Source organism: Carcharodon carcharias, chromosome 13 (genome assembly GCF_017639515.1).
Source record: "Carcharodon carcharias isolate sCarCar2 chromosome 13, sCarCar2.pri, whole genome shotgun sequence".
NCBI lineage: Eukaryota > Metazoa > Chordata > Chondrichthyes > Lamniformes > Lamnidae > Carcharodon > Carcharodon carcharias.
The window spans coordinates 142,742,961-142,765,223 of record NC_054479.1 but is presented as its reverse complement, the minus strand read 5'-3'; the positions used below and the strand labels follow the sequence as shown (position 1 = coordinate 142,765,223).

General features: G+C 46.3%; 1 protein-coding gene across 2 annotated transcripts in view; it reads right to left on the bottom strand.

Moving 5' to 3' along the window:
* Nucleotides 1-22,263, bottom strand: part of elapor2b (endosome-lysosome associated apoptosis and autophagy regulator family member 2b) — a 108,931-nt gene that overhangs the window by 31,357 nt on the left and 55,311 nt on the right. For both annotated transcript variants that reach the window (XM_041202891.1, XM_041202890.1), the window contains 6 exons: nt 18,631-18,717; nt 14,092-14,197; nt 6,700-6,852; nt 5,010-5,098; nt 2,088-2,268; nt 1,026-1,154 (listed from right to left, as the gene is read on the bottom strand). In XM_041202891.1, the coding sequence (XP_041058825.1) occupies nt 1,026-1,154; nt 2,088-2,268; nt 5,010-5,098; nt 6,700-6,852; nt 14,092-14,197; nt 18,631-18,717 (745 nt within the window). The remainder of the gene's footprint in view (nt 1-1,025; nt 1,155-2,087; nt 2,269-5,009; nt 5,099-6,699; nt 6,853-14,091; nt 14,198-18,630; nt 18,718-22,263) is intronic.

Genomic DNA, 22,263 nt, shown 5'->3' with positions numbered 1-22,263 from the left:
TTCATTTTACATTGCTTTGGCAGTCTGATAGTGCTGTCGAATAACACCTTCTCTTACACTCCTTGTACCTTGGTCAAATACCCTGTAGACTCCTGGAGAACATCTCCCTCTCTAATCAACTTAAGGGTCTTAAAAATACAAAAATTAGTCGGGAAATCTCAGTCTAGTTCCCAGCAGAATAAAACTGACCTTACTCCAGCAATATTGGGCAGTTTTATTCCAGGATGATAGCTGGTGTAGATAGCGGAAAAATTCACACAGTACACACATTCATCTTGGAATTAAAACACGTTGATAAGGCAGAATGACTGAAGCTCCACTCTGCATGTAGCCATGCGATAGCCAACTTGGAAGTTCTTTTGGAGAGTCATAAGCACTCGAAACGTTAACTATGTTCCTCTCCGCAGATGCTGTCAGACCTGCTGAGTTTTTCCAGGTATTTTTGTTTTTGTTTTGTATTTCCAGCATCCGCAGTTTTTTGCTTTTATCCTTGGAAGTGCTTAATGCTGACTTTCGATGGCAAAAGTAAAATTGATGTCTAATTCTCAAGCACAAGCATAAGCCAACAAGCAAAAATATCACTAAAAACCCATCATGTGATAACTTTAATCACAGCAGTATCTATAGACCACAACCAATATAATCCATATTCAATGTGGACTAAATGTTATTCTTGCAGATAGCTTCATTAATGGAGTTAGATTTATACTATCACAGCATGCAGCTCCGTTTTAATTTTGTTCCTTCAACTCAAAGTGAGTTATTTCACTTGATACCATAGACATATTCCAAACAAGAACAGTTCATGCCAAAATGAACAATGCCTTTTTAGAATTCTATCAACCCTTCAAATATTTGTCTTTGTGGCTTTCAAAGGCAAAAATTTTCTTCTACAGCATTTGTAGAAGCAGCGGCATTCACCGGAATCAAACATCCACTCTGAACATTTTCATTTCATGTGAACTTACCCCCACCGAGCTTCTGAAAACATGAACTACAGAAAACACATTTCTAAAAAAGCTCACCATTCATTCCATCACACTTAGAATTTCCAACATTGAAACATGAGGTCTTCATATTAGCCGGTAAAGTGTTCCACCATTTATATTCGAAGCCCAACATAGGCTCGGTTCCAGCTGGGCACTGTTTACATGCTATGGGAAAATTAAGTAAGACAAACAATGTGACATACACAAAGAAATCCAGTTTCTCACGCATATATATATCATTATGGTCTTCCATGCTTTTCCATGTTACCCATACTGCATTTACCAACATGCCCAGGTACATTGCTTCAAACATTACCCTCATCAACGCTACACTCTCTTCCATCTATGAAACGTTACTCCTGATATTAGAATTGTGGGTTAGGGGACTGCACAGTCATGGAGACTATGGGGATCCGGGTGGTTATAAATCGCTTTAACAGAAGGAAGAAATCACCTTCACTTCAGGTTCTTTAAACTTGCCTGGTTACACACACCTCTGGAACTTTTCCTTCATGGAACAGAATGTCCTCAGAGTTTTGTTACAGAAAATCAATACTAAATGCACCCTCATCACCAGCAGAACTGCAGCTGAGGGTCTTAGTTCATTGTTGACACTAAAAACAAAAGCAGTTACTGAAAGATGGGTAGCTTATTTTCTCAGTCTCCAAAACCAAATATTTCTTCACTCCTACAATGACCCTTCTTGGGGATTAGTTAGTTGACCCCCTAGCTCCTCTCCCAAATGACCATTCCCTACACACACAATTCCAGGTTTGCAACTGAGGGTTTGTAAGCTATTGAATCGCAGAGGTCGTCACAACTGAGGTTCAGTTTTGACACTATGTCCCACTTTTCAAAGTGCTAACACTAAATGGCAAGTTATAGGAATGTTGAAGTTTATAACCTCTATAACCCCAGCAGTAGCATCTCCGTATAGCGATCAGCCAATCAGCACAGGCTGGGAATGAAATATTGGATCCTTCAGTCTGAGTGGCTTAGGACTAGATCAGCTTTTGGGCTATCTTAGCTATGCTCAATAACTGTAACACTTATAAAACTGTTTAAAAAAAGTCGATAAATAAAATGTAAGATGCTTACAACTTGTTCCATCTGAATAGGTACCAGACGGGCAGGGAGCACAGGTTGAAGTGTCATTGTTGTAGAAACCAGGGTTGCAGGGTGGACAAGGTTTCCTCTCTCCTGATGGAGGGAGTTTAATTGCATTTTTCATATCCTCTCTGCAAAGCTTTGGTGTTATCCATTTGTACATGACTTGAGTCTGAAAGACAATTATGAAATGCACTGTTTTCCTAGGTTCAAACTATTTAATACATTATTGAAATAACATAACAATGGGGTTACATGAATATTAACCACAAGATCTTTGTGACTGAGGTTTGTTTTATTCATTCATGGGATGTGGGCTTCGCCGGCTGGGCCAGCATTTATTGCCCATCCCTAGTTGCCCTTGAGAAGGTGGTGGCGAGCTGCCTTCTTGAGCCGCTGCAGTCCGTGTGGTGTAGATACACCCACTGTGCTGTTAGGGACGGAGTTCCAGGATTTTGACCCAATGTCAGTGAAGGAACAGTGATATATTTCCAAGTCAAGATGGTGAGTGACTTGGAGGGGAACTTCCTGGTGGTGGTGTTCCCATCTATTTGATGCCCTTGTCCTACTAGATGGTAGTGGTCGTGAGTTTGGAAGGTGCTGTCGAAGGAGCCTTGGTGAATCCCTGCAGTGCATCTAATAAATGGTACACACTGCTGCTACTGTGCGTCAGTGGTAGAGGGAGTGAATATTTGTGGATGTGGTGCCAATCAAGCGGGCTGCTTTGCCCTGGATGGTGTCAAGCTTCTTGAGTGTTGTGGGAGCGGCACTCATCCAGGCAAGTGGGGAGTAAAATGTTACATGAGCCACATAATTTTTAAAAAATACAAATCACCATTTTATTTATTCATCCCGTCTAATTTTGTAAAAGGTTAATTCCTATAATATTTTAAATTGGAATTTCTAAGTATTTTAATTGATAAAATGATGAAACCGGTGTATCAACAGATTTCTCACTGCCAGATTTTCAAACACTGTATCTATGATTCTTTATTTTGGATCTAACTTTAACCATCTTTAAAACCCTTTAGACAGAGGGCAGAATTTTGCCGTTGGCGAGCGGGGGCGGGGCCTGCTCGCCGACGCGTAAAATGACGCGGGATGACATCAGGCGGAACCCCCGACATCACCCCGCCCCATTTAAATTTTCAGGAAGGTGGGGGCGCAGCAAAATCAGCTGCGGGCCCGCCGACCTGTCAATGGCCAATTGAGGCCATTGACAGGATCATTTATACAATTAGAGGACCTGCCCGTCCAACCTTAAGGTCAGTGGGTCAGCCAGGAGCCCCGGCGGCAAATAGAGAAAACATGAAACCTCATCCAGCGGCAGGAAGAGGTTTCATGAAGGGTTTTAAAAAATGTAATAAATTTGTTATGTAAATTATGAACATGTCCCAACTCATGTGACATTGTCACAAAGGGGGACATGTAAGGGAATTTTTTTTTTCTATTTTTTAATATTTTTCAAAGTCCAGGCGACCTCCCTGAGGCTGCACATAGCCTCAGGGAGATGTGTGCTCTTCCGTGCACATGCGTGAAAGAGCGCATGCTCACTTTTAGGGAATCCCCCCCACCACCCGCACAGGGAGTGCATAGCACTTCCTGCCGGGCATCACGCTGGGTGGGTCAATTAAGGCCCGCCCATGTAAAATGGCGGTGCAGCCCGCTTCTCCGGCGGCGATCAGCTCCGCGCCCACTGGTGATTGGGTCGGGCCCACCCACCTGACAGGCAGAAAATTCTGCCCATAGAATCAAAACATACAGGAGTCAATTTTAACTCCCTCCACTTGACAGGAATGGGACACTAGTGCCCAGGAAATCACAGTGATTTACTACCATCCCCTCTCCTCCCATTCACGTGGAAGATCCAGGGGGCCCACCTATTTACAGGTGAAAACCCAACTGTAATAAGCTAATTGGGGAAAAGACAGGAACCTAATGCAATTCAGAAGCACCCTTTGGGCAGAGTGTGCATCGCACACACACACACACTCCACCCATTGGCATCAGACATTAAAGGGACTACAGTAGGACACTTCAGAGCCAGATAAGTTTCTGTTTTTTTTAAATACATAAAGGATTTTTGTGCAGGATGGGAGGTGCATCAATGTTAATGCTCACGTCATAACAAATGTTAACACTCTCAGACGAATCATGACAAAATCACAAGATTACCAGCAACAAATATAACACAGTTTCCTGAAGAAACACTGTATTGGCTTAGTATTTAAAAGAAAAAGACACTCAATATTTGTGTTTTGGAGGTTGCATTGACAACCTAGTAGCCTAGCGGGAATGAGTGACTTCTCAATGAGACCTGAAGATAATATTCCCTGGAATCATTCACTGTAATCAAGGTTAGTGATTAATTTTATGTTGACATCAAAGAAGCCACTCGAACTCTGAGCCATGAAGCTGACAGATTCACACAATGACCGTGAGATCTGTCCCTTTTATTATAGTCTGCCCACGTTTCATTAAATGCTGGCTGATCGGGTGACTTTCAGCTAAAATGTTTACTGTTCAGTTAGTACTCATTTTACCAGCACACTTCATTTACTTTTGCACCCAGTGTACTGTAGTCACCTAATTCCCCCAGATAGGCAGCAGAGGCTGAGAAAAGAAAGCCTCTGGCTTCTCAAGAAGTGAGTAATATCCTTTTACAGAAACTGAATTCACATCAGAAAAGTGACAATGGGATTTTTGCACCTGCCCTTCCTTAATTAATCAAAAAACTGCATATGCATCAGTCAAGTGAAGTTCAAGTTCCACATTTAAAATCAATTGTTAAACTTTTAACGTGGGTGCCTTGCTTGCTGTAAAGGTATGTTTGGTGATAAATTTCAACTAGGTAGAAGAAACTGAGTTTATATTTATAAATGTTACTGTTAAAAAGTACAAAATTATAGCTACCCTTCTCTCCTTGTCACATTGTGTATGTATTTGAAAATAGTCCTTCTCTGCACATGGTGGCCGATTTTTACATTCGCTGGATCCTTCATCTATAGAGACGACAATGAGGTAAAAAAAATACAATTTGACATTAGATCTTTTAATTATTTCAGAAGTAATCATAACAGAAATTAACTGCTAAAGTATCAGTTTTGAAAATGCACAAGTCTAGTAATCTATGTTTCTGCTCATCAATTCTTAAACCTTTCAGCAATGATAATTAGAAATAAGGTCAAATTGTGCCATGCTCAGTTATCTGGCATATCAGCTAATACTGTGTTATGTACAAATCCCCCATCGCCACCCCCAAACCCACAGCACTTCCACCCTTTAACTAAGAGTGACCATGTATTCCCAAAGCAAAGTAATTGACTGCATCAGCCCAGTAAGAGTTGGGAAGGAATTCAAACCCACACCCCAGAATTTTGTGGTGCCAAGCAATCATGATTCAATATGCAGTATCACTTCATTATCCCACTAGCTCCTAGTTTAATCTAAACTAAAATGTCACAGAGATTTATTATGATTAATCTTGTATGATTTACACTTGTTGTGTTGCAGCTAATCCACTTCAGTTTGAATAGGAGTTGGATAATGAAACAAAATTTAGATTTTAGTCTGCAGAAAATATCTATCAAAACCAGTAAGTGGATCATCAGATTCCATCTCAAATTGAATTGAAAACTCCTAGGTCAACCTCTTTGATCAAAATCTTGCCCACTGCCCCTGCCTTATGTGGGCACTGTGTCAAATTCTGTTTTATAATGCTCCTGGGAAGCATCTTGGAGCATTTTAACTACATTAAGGTGCTATATCAATGCAAGCTGTTGTTGCGCCCTTGGCCAGGATTTTGCAATCAGTGATGAAGCAATGGCACTCACCACTGACCTTGAAGAAAGCTGCCCACAAGCATCTAGTAATTTCTTTCCTGACAGCAGTTTAAACCTGGCACTGACTCAAGGGGATCACTGAGTGTCTAGCAGCAGTGAAGGAGGGTAAGCAGCCAATCATACTGAAGCATTCTCACAGCAAGTCAGGAAGCGAAAAGCACCGAACCCTTCACTGTTAAATTTATTCCGCTATCTGAAATTTTAAATGTGATCGGATTCAAGATAGAAGCTAAAATATCACGATAACAAACTAAAGGAAAAAAGTTCTCTTAAAAATGCAGAATTTTTAATCAAAATAAAGAAATATAGAATTAGCTTTTCAGAGGTGTGAGGGTGTATAATAATAATTGTGAAGTTAATTCACTGTTAAATATCCCGTTATACGTCACCAACAGCATAACAGTGGAAATTTAGGCCAAAATGTTTTTTCCCCCCAAGTACCTACATCTATTTGCATTACTGGTTTTGGCAATAGCTTGGGTGATGAGATAGAATTATTCAATGTTAAAATATAACCAGCAACTCGGTGTTATTTTGAGTATGTTATGGAAAATAAAAAAATCTGGCTGCATTGGCAGGTTATGGCCACTGGGTGACATCAGTGGCAAACCAGAAGAGAATGTACAGAAGAGAATGTTTTTGTTTTTCAAATCGATCCACCAACTCAATAAAAATCCCAGGAATTCAGGGTGGGGAATTGATAAAAAAAAAGTAATTTCAATTATGCCCGTTGAAACAAATGAAGCATGAAGCAACTGTACCTGAAAACTGCTTTATTTCATCACATTTCTGACAGGAACTAGCTCCCCTTCCAGAAAACGTGTTTCTCGGGCAAGGTTTGCAGACTGATGATCCAGCAGTATCACTAAACGTGCCAGGTTTACACAGGAAACATTCCGATGTATAAGCTACACCTGTTTCAAAATAACAGGAGACATTCATCACATGCAACTTAACTTAACACATCCTGGTTAGTCTGAAGTAAGTCAGATTTCTACCAAGTAAAAGTTAGGATAAAGGTTGGGCTATTTTTGTTAGTCATATGGATCCTTGAGTTTCTAACGAGAGTGCTGCACTGAACAGGAGGCATGGACCCAGTATTCCAGAGACCCAGGTTGATGCTCTGGGGACCCAGGTTCAAATCCCACACTGGCAGATGGTGAAATCTGAATTCAATAAAACATCTAAAATTAGAAGTCTAATGATGAGCATGAAACCATTGACCTAAAAACCCATCTGGCTCACTGGTGCCCTTTGGGGAAGGAAATCTGCTGTCCTTATGTGGTCTGGCCGACATGTGACTCCTGACTCTCCTTCCCCCATTTCCCCTCCCTCAAGACCATCTGAAAATTCCAGACAAAGGTTTTGGGTCATCAGAAAGGAAGAATCATCAATGAAAAACCCAATGTCAGGGAGATATAATAATTCTCACAATGTTGTTGGAATTCATTGTAAAATAGGAGTAATGGTGGGATGTGTCTACATGGGCAGGATTTTGCCCTTGGTAGGTGGGCTCGGGGGAGGGGGGGGGGGAGGCAGATAGCCTCCTGATCAGCGGGGCACCGCGGCCTCACACTGGAGGGCCAATTAAGGCCCGTCCAGACTGAAAAGCAGCTGAGGAATCTCTGACAAGGGGCGAGTGGGGGCGGGGGCACGATATCCGCCGAGTCCACCCAGCGGCCAATTCAAAAGCGGCCCAGGTAGCCTCAGGAAGGCTGCTACAGAAGGATGCTGAAGTCTCAGCAGGTCCGGCAGCATCGGCGGAGAAGAACCTGCTGAGTTTTTCCAGGCAATTCTGTTTTTCTTTTGGATTTCCAGCATCCGCAGTTTTTTTTGTTTTTATCTTTGACGCTGAAGTCTCGATGGATTCCAGTACGGTTGGGACACGGCAGGCGGGAGGGCGGGTCAGAGGCGCAGTCGACCCCGCGTTTCTCCGATGAGCGCCTCGCAGAGTTCCTGGAGGAGGCAGCAGCGAGGAGGGAAACCCTCGTCCCCAGAGATGGGAGGATGCGGCCTCCCGGCCTCACCAGAAAGGCTCTGGGAGGAGGCGGCATCCAGAGTCAGCAGCCATGATGTGGTGAGGTGCACATGGGGGCAGTGCCAGGAGCACTTCAACGATCTGCTGCGATCGGGAAGGGTGAGTGCCGTGTTGGCACGGGTCACTCTGCAGAACCAGGTAAGAGCTGCCCAACCTCCACCACACTCCCCCATCCCCCCCACACCCCACCCCGAGAGTGAGTGGCAAATGTCAATGTGGCAAGAGCTGGCCAAGGAGGTGAGCACTGGCTGCTTGGACTGAGTGCCTGGCAGCTCAAGGGTCACGACTCGGATGTGCCCTGTGAGGTGTTCCTCAGCTGGGGTTGGCCAGGCTGCAATGGGGCTGCAGGTAGAGAGTGGACTCATCAATGCTCCTCTGTCCTTTCAGGAGAAAACATCCCATTACAATGCTGAGGGGTCGTGGACTGGCAGGGGACCCCCTCACCTCCTCATCCTCTCGCATAACGAGGAGGCCCTGGAGCTGGAGAGGTGCCATGCGGCTCGGTCAAGCAGCCGCGGTGAGGTGGGGGTGTCAGAGGAAGGTGAGTGTGCAGTGCACTGAGGTGAGAATGTCGGTTATTGCAACCATTCCAGTGTAGTCTCTATATTGATGTGAGCCTCGAAACTGGAGTCCCCATGGATAATGGAAAGACAAGGGCACCATGATGCATATCTCTCTCTCCCCAGGGTACCAGGCAGGCACAGTGACAGTGCCACGACTTAAACTAATGACATGTCCTTCTTCTCCCTTTTAGGCTCACCAGCAGCCCCTCATTGTGAGGAGCCTGAAGACCCACCCCTGACCCTGGAGGACCACCAGGCTCACCATGTATCTGTGTCACACCCTCTCTCTCAAGCAGGCACCAACACAGATACCAGCCCCTCGGTGGGCATAACATCACTGTGTAGTCGATCAGTGCACATTGGTGAGGGCATTTCACACTTGCTTGAGGTGTGGGTGGAGACAGAGAATGCCCAGGGCGTTGGCAGTCAGATGAATGCTGGAGACCAGGAACATGCTCAGCCGGTGGCTGATGATGGGCCTCTGGAGTCGTCCCTGAGGCAGCAGATGTTGGATGTCCAGCAGGGTGTGTGGGAGGAACTGACGGAGATACAGGAGGGAATGTGTGCCATGGTGTCCATTGTGGAGGAGTCCATGTGGAGCACGACCATTGCGCTGACCCTCATGGCCAAGCGCACTGCCTCCACCATGGAGAGAGTGGCGACTCTCATGGAGACTCTCCCCCAGGGACTCAATCAGGGCTTCCTGGGGATGTGCTCAGACCTGCAGCCCTCACACCGGCAATGACCTCAGGTGGTCAGTGTCAGTATGGGAGATGGATTGGGCACCCAGTATCCCAGCTAGGTGCCCGTCCATCAGTGGTGAGCAGGAAGGTCCAGAGCGACCTCACATTGGTGCATGAGCTGCCTGTCATCTCTGTGAGCACCTCTCAGGGCGCTCCAGGTGACGGCAGCAGCTCCTCCGCCCCTCTGCCAGTGATCGTGACATCTGATGGCACGGGCCGCTCCCTCCCAGGCGGGGTCAGCACAGGCTCCACTGGCCAGAGGACGATCGCCACGGTCATTAAGGCCAACAGGACAGCAGAGTGAGCCGGCTGTCTCCAATACCGGTGCCAGTGAGGGGGATGGCAAGACGTAGCAGCCACAAATGTGGTCCTCATGTCCCCTCAGCATTTTCCTCACCGTACTCGTCCTCGGACTCACCACTGGACACATCACCTGTTGTCTGTGCAGCTGTGTCAAGATATTCTTCCTCCACTGGGACCCCCTTTCCAGTTCCAGATTGTGGAGAGTGCAGCATGCAACCACTATCAGTGACACGCGATCTGGAGAGTATTGGAGTGCACCCCCTTAATGGTCCAGGTATTGGAAGCGCATCTTGAGAAGACTGATGGCTCTTTCCACCACAGCCCTTGTGGTGCCCTGGCTCCTATTGTACCGCTGCTCAGCTTCTGTTCTTGGATGGTGGAGAGGCGTCATGAGTCACCTTCTGAGGGGATAGCCCTTGTCACCCAGCAGCCATCCATCCAGCCGGGCTGGAGCACTGAAGAGCCCCGGCACCTGGGAGTGTCTGAGGGTGTAGGTGTCATGAGACCTGCCTGGATACCTTGCACAGACTTGTAGAATCAGCATCCTGTGGTCACACACTATCTGCACGTTCATGGAGTGGAAGCCCTTCCTGTTGACGAAGGCACCGGGCTCACCTGCTGGCATCTTGATGGCCACATGTGTACAGTCTATAGCACCCTGGACACAGGGGAACCCAGAAATCGCTGAAAAGCCTCTAGCTCACTCTGCCTGGCTGGTCTCGTCCGTAGGGTAGTGAATGAAAGTCAATGCATACCTGAACAGAGCGTCTGTCACCAGCTTTACACAACTATGTAACTGGGAGTTAGATTGATTAGGGGAGTTAGAAGTTATCATTATGGTAATATGTAGATCTATGTATATCATTTCTCTTATTAATAAATGTTTAATTTAGATTTATCAAAACCTATAAGATTTGATGGTCTTATTATTACTGAATTCAAGGCATGCATCTTGAAATTTATACAAATTGCAAAACAAGTTGTGACAGTTGTTTTAAGTTTCCCTTTGGGATTTGGGCAGCCCAGCATTTACCATCAGCTGTGTCATAACACCCGAACATAGTTAAAGTCAGCAGAACTAGTGGAACAACCTAATCTCCGAGGTTCAATGATCCTGACCTGGCTGTCATCATCCTGAGGAAAGTGCTGAATAACCCAGATGTCAGCATCCACTGGAAATGTAGAGCAACACCAAGCTTTATTCAACCCTCCTTAAATAACCATCTCTATCTGGGATCTGAGCTGGAGAGACAGCTACAAGCTTTTTTCCTAGATATGAGCAGCAACATGGGATGCGAGAGAAGCTGGGAGTAGAAAAGGCTCATTTTGAGTTGTGTTTTTGAATAGGATGAGTTGCCTGACGGGTATAAGACTGTCTTGTTCTATGCTAGAAGAATCCCTAGCTCAGATTGCATATGCTTCCTTTCAGGTTAGAGCTTAAGAGGCAAATCAAAAGACAGAGAGTAGAATCGTCCCAGATGCGCACAATGTTTTTTTTTATTCAATTATGCGACATAGACCAGCGTGTATTGCCCGTCCCTAGTTGCCCTTGAGAAGGTGGTGGTGAGCTGCCTACTTGAACCGCTGCAGTCCATGTGGTGTAGCTACACCCACAGTGCTGTTAAGGAGGGAGTTCCAGGATTTTGACCCAGTGACCGTGAAGGAACGGCAATATATTTCCAAGTCAGGTTGGTGAGTGAGTTGGAGGGAACTTCCAGGTGGTGGTGTTCCCATCTATCTGCTGTCCTTGTCCTTCTAGATGGTAATGGTTGTGGGTTTGGAAGGTGCTGTCTATGGAGCCTTGTTGAGTTGATGCAGCATCTTGTAGATGGTCCACACTGCTGCTACTGTGCATCGGTGGTGGAGGGAGTGAATGTTTGTGGATGTGGTGCCAATCAAGCGGGTTACTTTGTCCTAGACAGTGTCAAGCTTCTTGAGTGTTGTGGGAGCTGCACTCATCCAGGCAAGTGGGGAGTATTCCATCACACTCCTGACTTGTGCCTTGTAGATGGTGGCCAAGCTTTGGGGAGTCAGGATGTGAGTTCCTTGTCACAGGATTCTTAGCCTCTGACTGACCTTTCCCTCTCCTTTCCCCTCCACCACTCACCCATGTCCTTGCCCCCATCACTGTTGACCCCACTGGCATCACCTTCGACCTCCCCACCGTCACCTACCAATCTGAGCCTTTGTCTTTCCAGGATGTCCAGGTGAACGTGTACGTTCCCTGCCTTCCTGATAATCCCACCCCCATCCACATTGACCTCCCCAACCCCTTCCTTCCCACCCCCGTGTCTACCTCCAAATCCCCACTAACCACCCTCGCCGTCCCTTCTCCCACTACTGTTACACCCTCACCCTCCCACCATACCAGCTCCCTCTGCCTCCTCTCATACTCACTATCCCCTCCTACCACACCCACCCTCAGTTCCCTCCCCAGGAGGCAGTTACTGACTCCACAGACCCCTCCCTTGCAGAATCACCTGGACATTTCCCCCCTTACTCCTTCCTCCCTCCTCCGCCCTTACTCCCTCCTCCCGCCAGACACCTTCCCCCCTCCAGACTCCCTCACCCCTTCGCAGCAGAGCCTTGTCCATGAGGATCCACCCAGTATGTGATGCCCGTGTTCCTCCTGTAGGGCTCCAGCATCTTCTGCTCCTCGGATGTCCGCGATCTGAGCAAGGCCCTGATGAGACGTCCTGACTTCTGCACATCACAGTTCTCCAGTCATGTTCTGTGCCGGGGTGTTTTACCGTCGGCTTAACGGTAAAGCTGGTGTACGTGGGACGTTTCAAATCAGGCCTTACTTTGCATCCCATTAGCGGGATGCAAAGCGGGTTCACGTCGGCCTCCGGCGGGATTGGGGTTCCGCCATGGCAGGCACCATCGGATGATCCCGCTGTGCTTTCACGCCGGCGTGAAACCGATTTCTGGCCTTCTCAGAGCATTTTGTCTCCTGAATTGTACCTTGTAGATGGTGGACAGGCTTTGGGGAGACAGGAGGTGAGTTACTCACCGCAGGAGTTCAAGCCTATGAATTGCCCTTGTAGCCACAGTGTTTATGTGGCTAATCCAGTTCAGTTTCTGGCCAATGGTAACCCCCAGGATGTTGATAGTGGGGGATTCAGTGATGGTAATGCCATTGAACATCAAGGGGCGATGGTTGGATTCTCTCTTGTTGGAGATGGTCATTGCCTGGCACTTCTGTGGTGCAAATGTTACTTGCCACTTTTCAACCCAAGCCTGGATATTATCCAGGTCTTGCTGCATTTGGACATGGACTGCTTCAGTGTCTGAGGAGTCACGAATGATGAACTTTGTGCGATCATCAGCGAACATCCACACTTCTGACCTTATGATGGAAGGAAGGTTGTTGATAAAGCAGCTGAAGATGGTTGGACTGAGGACACGACCCTGAGGAACTCCTGCAGTAATGTCCTGGAACTGAGATGACTGACCTCTAACAACCACAACCATCTTCTTCTGTGCTAGATGTGACTCCAACCAGCGAAGAGTTTTCCCCCTGATTCCCATTGACTCCAGTTTTGTTGGGGCTCCTGTTTCCACACTCGGTCAAATGCTGCCTTGATGTCAAGGGCAGTCACTCTCACCTCACCTTGAGAGTTCAGCTCTTTTGTCCGTGTTTGAACCAAGGCTGTAGTGAGGTCAGGAGCTGAGTGACCCCAGCAGAACCCAAACTGAGCGTCAGTGAGCAGGTTATTGTTACGTATGTGCCACTTGATAGCACTGTTGATGACCCCTTCCATTACTTTACTGATGATCGAGAGTTGACTGATGGGCAGTAATTGGTTGGGTTGGATTTGTCCTGCTTTTTGTGTACAGGATATACCTGGACAATTTTCCACATTGCTGGTAGATGCCAGTATTGTAGCTGTATTGGAACAGCTTGGCTAGGGGCGCAGCAAGTTCTGGAGTGCAAGCTTTCAGTACTATTGCCAGAATATAGTCAGGGCCCAGAGCCTTTGCAGTGTCTTTCCTAGCTGGGGATGGTCATAAAGCGATGTTGTAGAAAGAAGTAAATTAGAGAAATGCTTAATAAATAAAAGTAAAGAGTTTACAATAGCCAAAAATGAAAGAAGCCTTGTTCTAAATTCACAGCTTTCATAAACGTTTAAATCACACGATGATTCCTAATATATGATGTGGGGGAAAATATTTTCACCCAGAGGGTGGTTGGAGATTGGAACAAACTTCCTGAGAGGGTGGTGGAGACAGCTTCAATCGAGGTGTTCCAAAGGGAATTGGATTGCTACCTGAAAAGAGAGAATGTGGAAGGTTATGGGGATAAGGCAGGGGAATGGGACTAGGTGGAATAGTCTTTCAGAGAGCCAGTGCAGACTCGATGGGCTGAATGGCCTTCTCCTGCACTGTAAAGATTCTGTGATATGTTGATGCACAAACTACAAATGTGAACAATGCATTATAAATAGAATAACTTGGCTTGTTACATACAACAAGACCTTTAGTCAGAAATCTTGTAAATCATACCTTCAATGTGGATGTTTTTCAAGAGAACTGGTTTGGCCATTTTATCACCCAGAAGGATCCCTGTGGTTCTCCAATATAGGACATTTGTACCAGTCTTCAAATTTACCTAAGCAAACAATTATTCAAGGGATTAAAGCATCTTTTCATTATCATCGCAATTCACAGGTTGTACATTCTTACAGGTTAAGTTTGGACAACAGTTGAATGCTTGAAGCCCAATTAAATGGATTTCAAACAACCAAAGTGTTTTGTTTCTACTCGACAATGGAGTTATGTTTTGGCTATTGGTTAACGTCTGTACCATGAAATCCCTTTTTGTGTTAAACTGTGCTGCCTTAAACTGAGGTAGACAGCCTTGGTTAGTGACGGGTTTCCTGTTTCCATTGCCATTCATCAGCATTTTCCAAACTTTTGACAATTATTTAATGAATGGTGGCCCAATCCTTTCAACATCCGTTCTTCAGAGCTAAAAAATCTGATGTGTTATATATTGGCAAAGTAATTGCCGTCTCTCTGCTGTTTCTGTCCCTTTGTCAGCAGTTTACAGTAAATTATACAGGCTAACTTCCAATTCAATCGATCGTTAAAAATAGCACCATTCAGGTGGGCTCACTAACTTAATAAAGATTTAGTGCATCAACATTTTCAATGTTTTTAGTTCAGCACAAATGTTTATGGTCACCAAATATCCTTAATCTTAACATTTCAAGTACGTCCCTTAAACCACTTCAGTGTTATGCACTCTTTGGGTAGAATCTTTCCTATGGTGGGTGGGCTGGGCAGGCTGGGACAGGCAGCGGAGCCGATCGCCGCCTGCGATTGGCGGCACTCCGCCATTTTATGCGGGCGGCTAATTAAGGCCCGCCCAGCGTAACGCACAGCCGGTGGCGCTCAGCGCTACCTGCGCGGACAGGGCGGGGGGAGGAAGGAGAGTCGGGGGGCTGCGCGCGAGAGGGCGCAGAAATCACCCCGAGGCACGGAGCTGCCTCGGGGGGAGTAAGTTGATAATAAAACTTTACAATAAGAGAAGTGAAAAAATTATTTAAACATGTCCCCTTCATGTGACAGTGACACATGAACCGAGACATGTTTGTGCACTTTGCAAAATTTATTTAATTATTTTATAGAACTTTCAGGAGGCCTCATCCCGCCCGTGGATGAGGTTTCCTGAAAAACGCGAAGGCCGCTTGGGCTCTTCACCTGCACCGCCCCAACCCTAAGGTCAGAGGGGCAGCGTTGTTAACAACTTTAATCACTTTTTTAATGGCCTTAAGCAGCTGCTAACAGCTCGGTGGGTGTGCAGCCGCTTCCAGCGCCAGCCTGCCGAACCAAATATCGAAATGAGACACGATGACGCCAGGACACACTCCTGATGTCACCGCACGTCGTTTTACACTTCAGCATGTTGGGCCTGCCCCCGCTCGCCAACGGCAACATTCTGCCCTTTGTATTTGTTTAGCGATAATGTGAATGGCTTTAATTTCTCGCTCCCCCGCCAATGGTTTTTCAGGCGGGGGTGGGGAGAAGCCTGAAATAGGACGAATGGGCTTCCTGCTGGGATCCCCACCCGCCCCCCGCCCATGCCAACCTCCCACGCCAACCTCTCAGTGATTTTACTCCAGGGTGGGCGAGTCCTCAGACAGGCCTCCCATCCTTGCCCCAATTGAAGCCCTTAAGTATTGGCTACTTGAGGGCCGTTTCCCACCCAGCCTCAATTTCCGGGCTAGCGGGAGGATTTCCTGGGCATGGAGGAAAATGATCGGCTTTAGGCCTAAGGCAGGGAGGGGAAGGGGCGCCTCGATCAGAAGCCCCCTCCTAAGTTTGAACGCCTCCCCCCCCCCCCCTCCTTAATGCCTGATGGCCGCTGGGCCTCCCTCTTCCCCCACCCCACCTCGGCCTCTCCCCCGACACCCCAATCCCCCACTTTCCACCTCCCCAGGCCTTCCCTACACTCCCCGTCCCAAATACTTACCTTTCCGTCCAGTTACCGGGACTTAGGCTCCAACATCTTCACAAAATTCCTCTTCTGTCCTTTGCAACTTCTGTCACTGGACTGGGGCTGGAGAACTGCTGACCAATCAGATTGGCCGGCAGCTCGCTAAGGAGGGGCTCCCTCCCGAAAGAGGCCAGAAGTCCCGCCTGCAGCCAAGTGACCCTCATTTGAGTGTGAAGTGGCTACCCAAAATATCCCGGCCAATGTCCTCCTCTCCGCAATTGCTTTTGTACTCACCAAAATACTGTCATTTACACGGTTCTAAATTATCCACTTTAATTTTCAAGCCCAGAAAAGGATCATTTTATCTTCTATTGAAAGCAGAACAGTATTATTCACAATGACCTCTGTTATGTGTTCAATAAAATTGTGTTACATTTTAGGGCTGTAGTTCCAAGGTGTCCTATCTGGGGGGGTTACCCCAAAGATGCACTGGGGAACCTGCCCCCCCTCCCCCAACCCCCGGAAGTTCCCAGGTAAGGTTTGCAAACATCCCTGGGCAATTGACCTCCAGTGAACCATCTTAAAACTGTGATTTAAATCTAAACCTCAGATGGCTCTGATTGGGTTACGTTAATAGATACCCAGAAAAAGTTAGAAGAATTAAAGCCTCTTCTAGCTTCTGGGTAACTAATTCACACACCCCCCACACCACCCCCAACCCCCCTCCACCCCCCCACAGGCCCCCCTCCACCCCACACCCACATCCCCTATCCGCCCCACACCCACCCTCCTACAGCCCCCCAACTCCCCCATCCAGCAACCCCCCCCACACCCCCCTCCACCCCACACCCCCCCACACCCTCCCTTTCCATCTCACACCACTCCCCCACACTCACCCACCTCCCCCCACAAAGGTCTCCTCTCACAATCCCGAACTCCGAGGGGTCTGTCCACATACCCGCCCCACCCTGACTATTCCCCCGCCATGGGACTCCTCCAGGTACATACCAACACTACACCCCCTCCCAAACAGGTCTCCTCTCACACCCCCGATGGCCCCTCCCTCCCAAGGGACTCCCCAACACCCACCCCCTACTAAAGGACCACCCAACTCCCCCCCAACCCTCCACCAGGCCCAACCCAACCCATGCACTCCCCCCTCACTTACCAACAGGCCTTACCTGACCCACGCCATCCCCCCAACCAGGCCCAACCCAACCCACCCCTCCCCCACTTCCATCAATGCCCAGCCTGACCTGGCCCATCACCCACAGGGCCCAACAAGACCCTGCCCCCTCCCCAAGGACCAACACAACGCAACCACCCCTCCCCCACCCAAGGCCCAACCCCACACCCCTCCACACCCGCACCAAATCCTACCCACTTACCTTTTCAAAGACCTTTAAACTTACCAGTGCCATAAAAAAGGGCGAGTGACTTACTTACCTGCTACTCTACAGCCCTTGATGCTAGGCCCCGGGGATGTGCAGCACTACCCAGATCTCACCCATCATGAGTCGTGAAGTCAGTGAAGATAGGATCAGCTTGATTTTCAGGCAAGAACTTTCGAGCGGAGTGGCAATCCAACTCAATTACCTCTCAGTCAGGAGTTACAGCCCAATGTCATCGGGGAGGACATATGTAACTTTGTAATGTCATCGACTGGACATACATGTGTATTTAACTTTTTTTGAAATGGACAATGGCAACAGCAGTTACGATGTTGAGTTGAGAAGGACACAAGCTTTTTGGTGGCACAGAGTCTATGGAGCACTCAGGAAGAGGTCACGTGATCCAGCTCTTGGGTGAAAAGATATTGGATTTTGAATAGTCAGAGAGAGACTGCCGCAGAGACAGCAGCCTTTCCGCATCTGTTTCTTCTGAAACCTCTCTCATCAAAGCTGAGCTGTTGGTAATTTGAAAAACCCACCAGAAGACCTCATTGCTGCAAACCAATTCTGAATTTACGTGACTGCAGACCAACTGCCTCACTTCAGCTACAAGCCTGTAGACAATCCTTGATTTTTTTTTCTGACTGTCCTTGATACGTGACCAAGTTTTTAACATCTAATACTCTGCAGAGTTTTATTTCTTTTTTGTGTGCTTAGGGCCGGAGGTGGGGTGGGTGGTGGCTAGGAGGGGTGCGTTCTGTATATGTTGTCTTTGCATTCGTGGGTAGTTGGAAATATTTGCACATTTTAAACCTTTTGTTAATAATTTCTGCATCTTTACCTGAGTGGGTTTTGCAATAACACTAACACTTTACTTTCTAACTTAAGGAACTTAGCTGGCTTATTTCTTGCACCAAGCTATGAAAAGTTAAATATATATTAAATTAGCAATACCACCTCCCTTTTAGAGTCAGACTCCGTTATAACCAACTCAGAGAGCAGTCAGTTCACCCACTGTGAACCTAGTCCTATAAACTTTCTTTCATCATATCATTTTGGAGCATTCTTTATTTATTCATTCATGGGATGTGGGCTTCACTGGCTGGCCCAGCATTTGTTGCCCAACCCTGGTTGCCCTCGAGAAGGTTTTTTTTAAATGAATACTGTTTTGCATAACGCATTTAAAATAATCAGGTGCTATGTACCACTTACTGAATGACTCTTCCATTCATCACTTTCGGTTAAACGCATCCATTTTTGATCTGTTGCTTCTGTGTCTTGACACTGATCATTTTGCACCTGGGGAAAGAGGAATTGGAATAATGAACTGCGGAAAATAACAATCACACACTTCCTTTCATCCATTCAAACAAAAATATCTTTCAGACGTGGTGTTAACATGCACACCTAATTTCATTGACCTATGGGGGAGAATTTTCTCCCCATCAGGGAGGCTGAGTGGGAGTGGGCCGCCAGCGATTGGCTGCGCGCCGCCATTTTACGTGGGCAGGGCCAATTAAAGCCCACCCAGTACGACGCGCACCCGGAAGCGCTGAGCGGCTCCCTGTACGGACGGCGGGGGGGTGGTGGTAGGCAGCTGAGTCGGGGCCTGCGCTCTTTTGTGTAGGATCGTGAAAGAGAGCAGCAATCTCCCTGAAGCACAGAGCTGCCTCAGGGAGACCAACTTGATGGTCAAAAATCTTAATAAAGTAAAGAAAAAATTTTTTTAAGGCATGTCCCCCTCATGTGACAGTGTCACATGAGCTGGGACATGCCAATGAATTTTAATAAAAATTTTTACTCAATTTATAAACACTTCGTGAAACCTCATCCCACCCGTGGATGAGGTTTCATGATAAATGCAAAGGCCGCCTGGGCTCTTCACCTGCCCATCAACCTTAAGGTTGGACAGGCGGCTCTGTTAGGTGTTTTAATTAGTTTTTAGATGGCCTTAATAGGCCTTTGCTAGTTCGGCAGGCACACACGTCGACACCAAGATTCTGGCCATAGAGTTATGAATATTGACAAAATAAGAGTTTGGGCTCCCCAAATGACACAGTAAGTTTATACAGGGCTTTGATTTTATTGGTCACTGATCCCGCAGGTTCGATTCCTGGGCTGTGGTCAGCCAACTGACCTCAGTCAGGCTGTCCGGAGTGTGATGAAACTCAAGAGAAAGAAAAATGTACCTTAATCGGGAGTTCAGAGTTCGGGACTTCTGCGCATGCTTTGGCTGGGAAAGAGCCGCACATGCACATTTTGTATCTTTCACATCTTCAGGCCGGGAACAGGCCCTGCGCACATACGCAGTTCATTTCTTTTACGACATTAGGCCAGGAACTGGCCCTGCACACCTGCGCAGAAGAAAAGTGAAAGCGTGGAACTGCAGGTCAGGTGATCTGAAGAGGAGCACCAATGCAGAGAATGTGTCCCAGGGAGCTGGACACAGGAAGGGGGGACAGGGAGAGGTCACAAACCAAGACAAAAATCCCAAACAAGGGACTGGTTCAGAAACAGATCCCAGAAGACAGTCCTGTGTAAAGGAGAAGGGTGGAGATCAGATATAGATCCTGTTAAACAAAGCTGAGAGAAAGGAGCAGAGCAATTGACTCCAAATCGAGGAGACCGAGCTATGAGGAGCAAAATGGGCTTGAGAGAAGCCCCGAAGATCCAAGAGGGCAGCTGAAGGTTGGTGGTTCCATGCCGCGGGCTGTAAGGGCAGAGGTACCCCTTTGGAGCAGTGGTGTTCTGCTTGGCACAGCCGAAGATCTGAAATTGTGCTTGGAAGATGAAGCTTGAGTGTACGCGGAGTTCCAGGAGAAAGGAGTCTCAGAAGGCAAGATTGAAACACTGGAGGTGAATCCTGGTTGAAGCCATCCGAGCGAGAGCGAGATGAGGGAGAGAATTCCCAGGCAAGTTTTGAACGTGGAGATTGGAGGCCCTTGTGAGAAAGTCAAAGTTTCAGTTCTGTTGAAGGGTCATTTGGACTCGAAATGTTAACTGTGATCCTCTCCACTGATGCTGCCAGTGTCTTTGGCGGGGGGGGGGGTTGATGAGAAATCCATGGAATCTGCTTTGGTGGCATCTGTCACTTGTTTTAGGGTTGGTGTGACCAACCACAGTTCACCTGTTAATTCACATGTGTTGTGTACTAACACTGAATGTCAGAGAATAAAGGTGGATATTGTAAATTGTATTATCTTTCTGAATTTGTATGTCTCTGTAAAGGTATAGCAGGGCTGAAGGAATAGTGTGATTTGAATCATTTACTAGTGTTTGTATTGAAATCTTTCCAACCTTTTTGTCTGGTGTAATATAGCTCTTTTTTTCCCTTGTTTAATAAATGTTTTATTCCTTATTTTAAAAGTTCATTAGTAAACTCCTGTAAATTTGGTCAGTAACTTACCTCCACGGTTTCTAAAACAAAAACAAAGTTGGGACCTATCAAACCAGTTTTCACATATACATCAATGGTCCAATGGTCACCTTACTGGTGCCCAAGGAGTCAACATCTACAGTGGTATTAAACTCTTAAAGGTGTTCACTCCTTTTTAAGTGAGAAAAGGAGATAAAGGGATGATTGTATTCTGCAAGGCATGTCTTCCCTTTCTAATATGGCCTTTCTTGTTTTCTTTAATTTCTTCATCAAATGTGACACTACAGTGGATTGAGATCAAGTCCCTTCAATTCTTGGTCTGGGAGGAAGAGCAGAGGCAGAATAATTCTAGAGTGTACCTTGCTGTCACGTTAAATTTCCAGCCATACCCACTGAAGGTGACATTATCCCTAGCAATGGCAAAAATGGTCCCTGCACCTCCCCCAGCAATGAAATGATCTTGATCCCAGGATCTAGAACAGGCTCAAGGCCACAACAGACCTAGTAACGGCTCTCTGACAGCTCAACAAGTCTCAGGCATTTAGGACTCCAAGCATTTAACAATTGAAGCTGAGCCTTTTCCAAAAATCAGAATTCTTCAACAAACTCCTTTACATGCATATACATAAGCCATGAGAACTTTACAGGCGATAAGTAAGATATTCTAACAATTCACAAGTAATGTCTAATCATATTTTGAGTTACATCATTAATGATCTTGAACGTACCAGAACTGGCTCATTCTGCTATATAAAAGGCAATTCTTTTATTGATATTTGTGACATCTTTGAGTTTAATTGTAGCTGAATTATTTGTCTACATTAAGTCATCTTGTCCAGTTGTGATAGTTAGAATTCTAAAGAAGCTATTGGATCTAAATCTGACCATAACTCATTTGCAACTATCTTGTTCTCTATTTATACATATCAGCCTTCAGGTAGGAAAGAAATTATATCACATGGGCTCCTCATCAAAGTCTCGAAGTACTCCCAACATAAAAATATTAACGTCTAAAAGAAGCAATTTAAAAAGGTTGAATTGGCAATTCTTAACCAAAACGATGTCTTTTCACCACTCTAATATCGAAATTATGGCAGTTGTGCCAAAATACATAGTATTAGGTTCAGCCTAGCTCAGTAATAGACCTCAGTGTCAGAATGATCTAGCTTCAAACCCGATTCTAGGTAATGCTTCAGTGTATTTATTTCCTGAGGTTACGGTCTTTCAGATGAGCATAAAAGATTCCAGGATAGCAGAGCTCTCTCAATGTCCTGGCCATCATTTATTATTAACAAAACAGATTACCTGTCATCCATCTCATTGTTATTTATGTGATCTTGATGCATGAGAATGAGCTACTTTTTTTAATTATACTTCAAAATAATCCACTAGCAGTTTAATGATTTCGAAGAACCTGTGGACATCAAAGGCACTATTTAAATGTAACTCTCCCACACATTATATTGGGT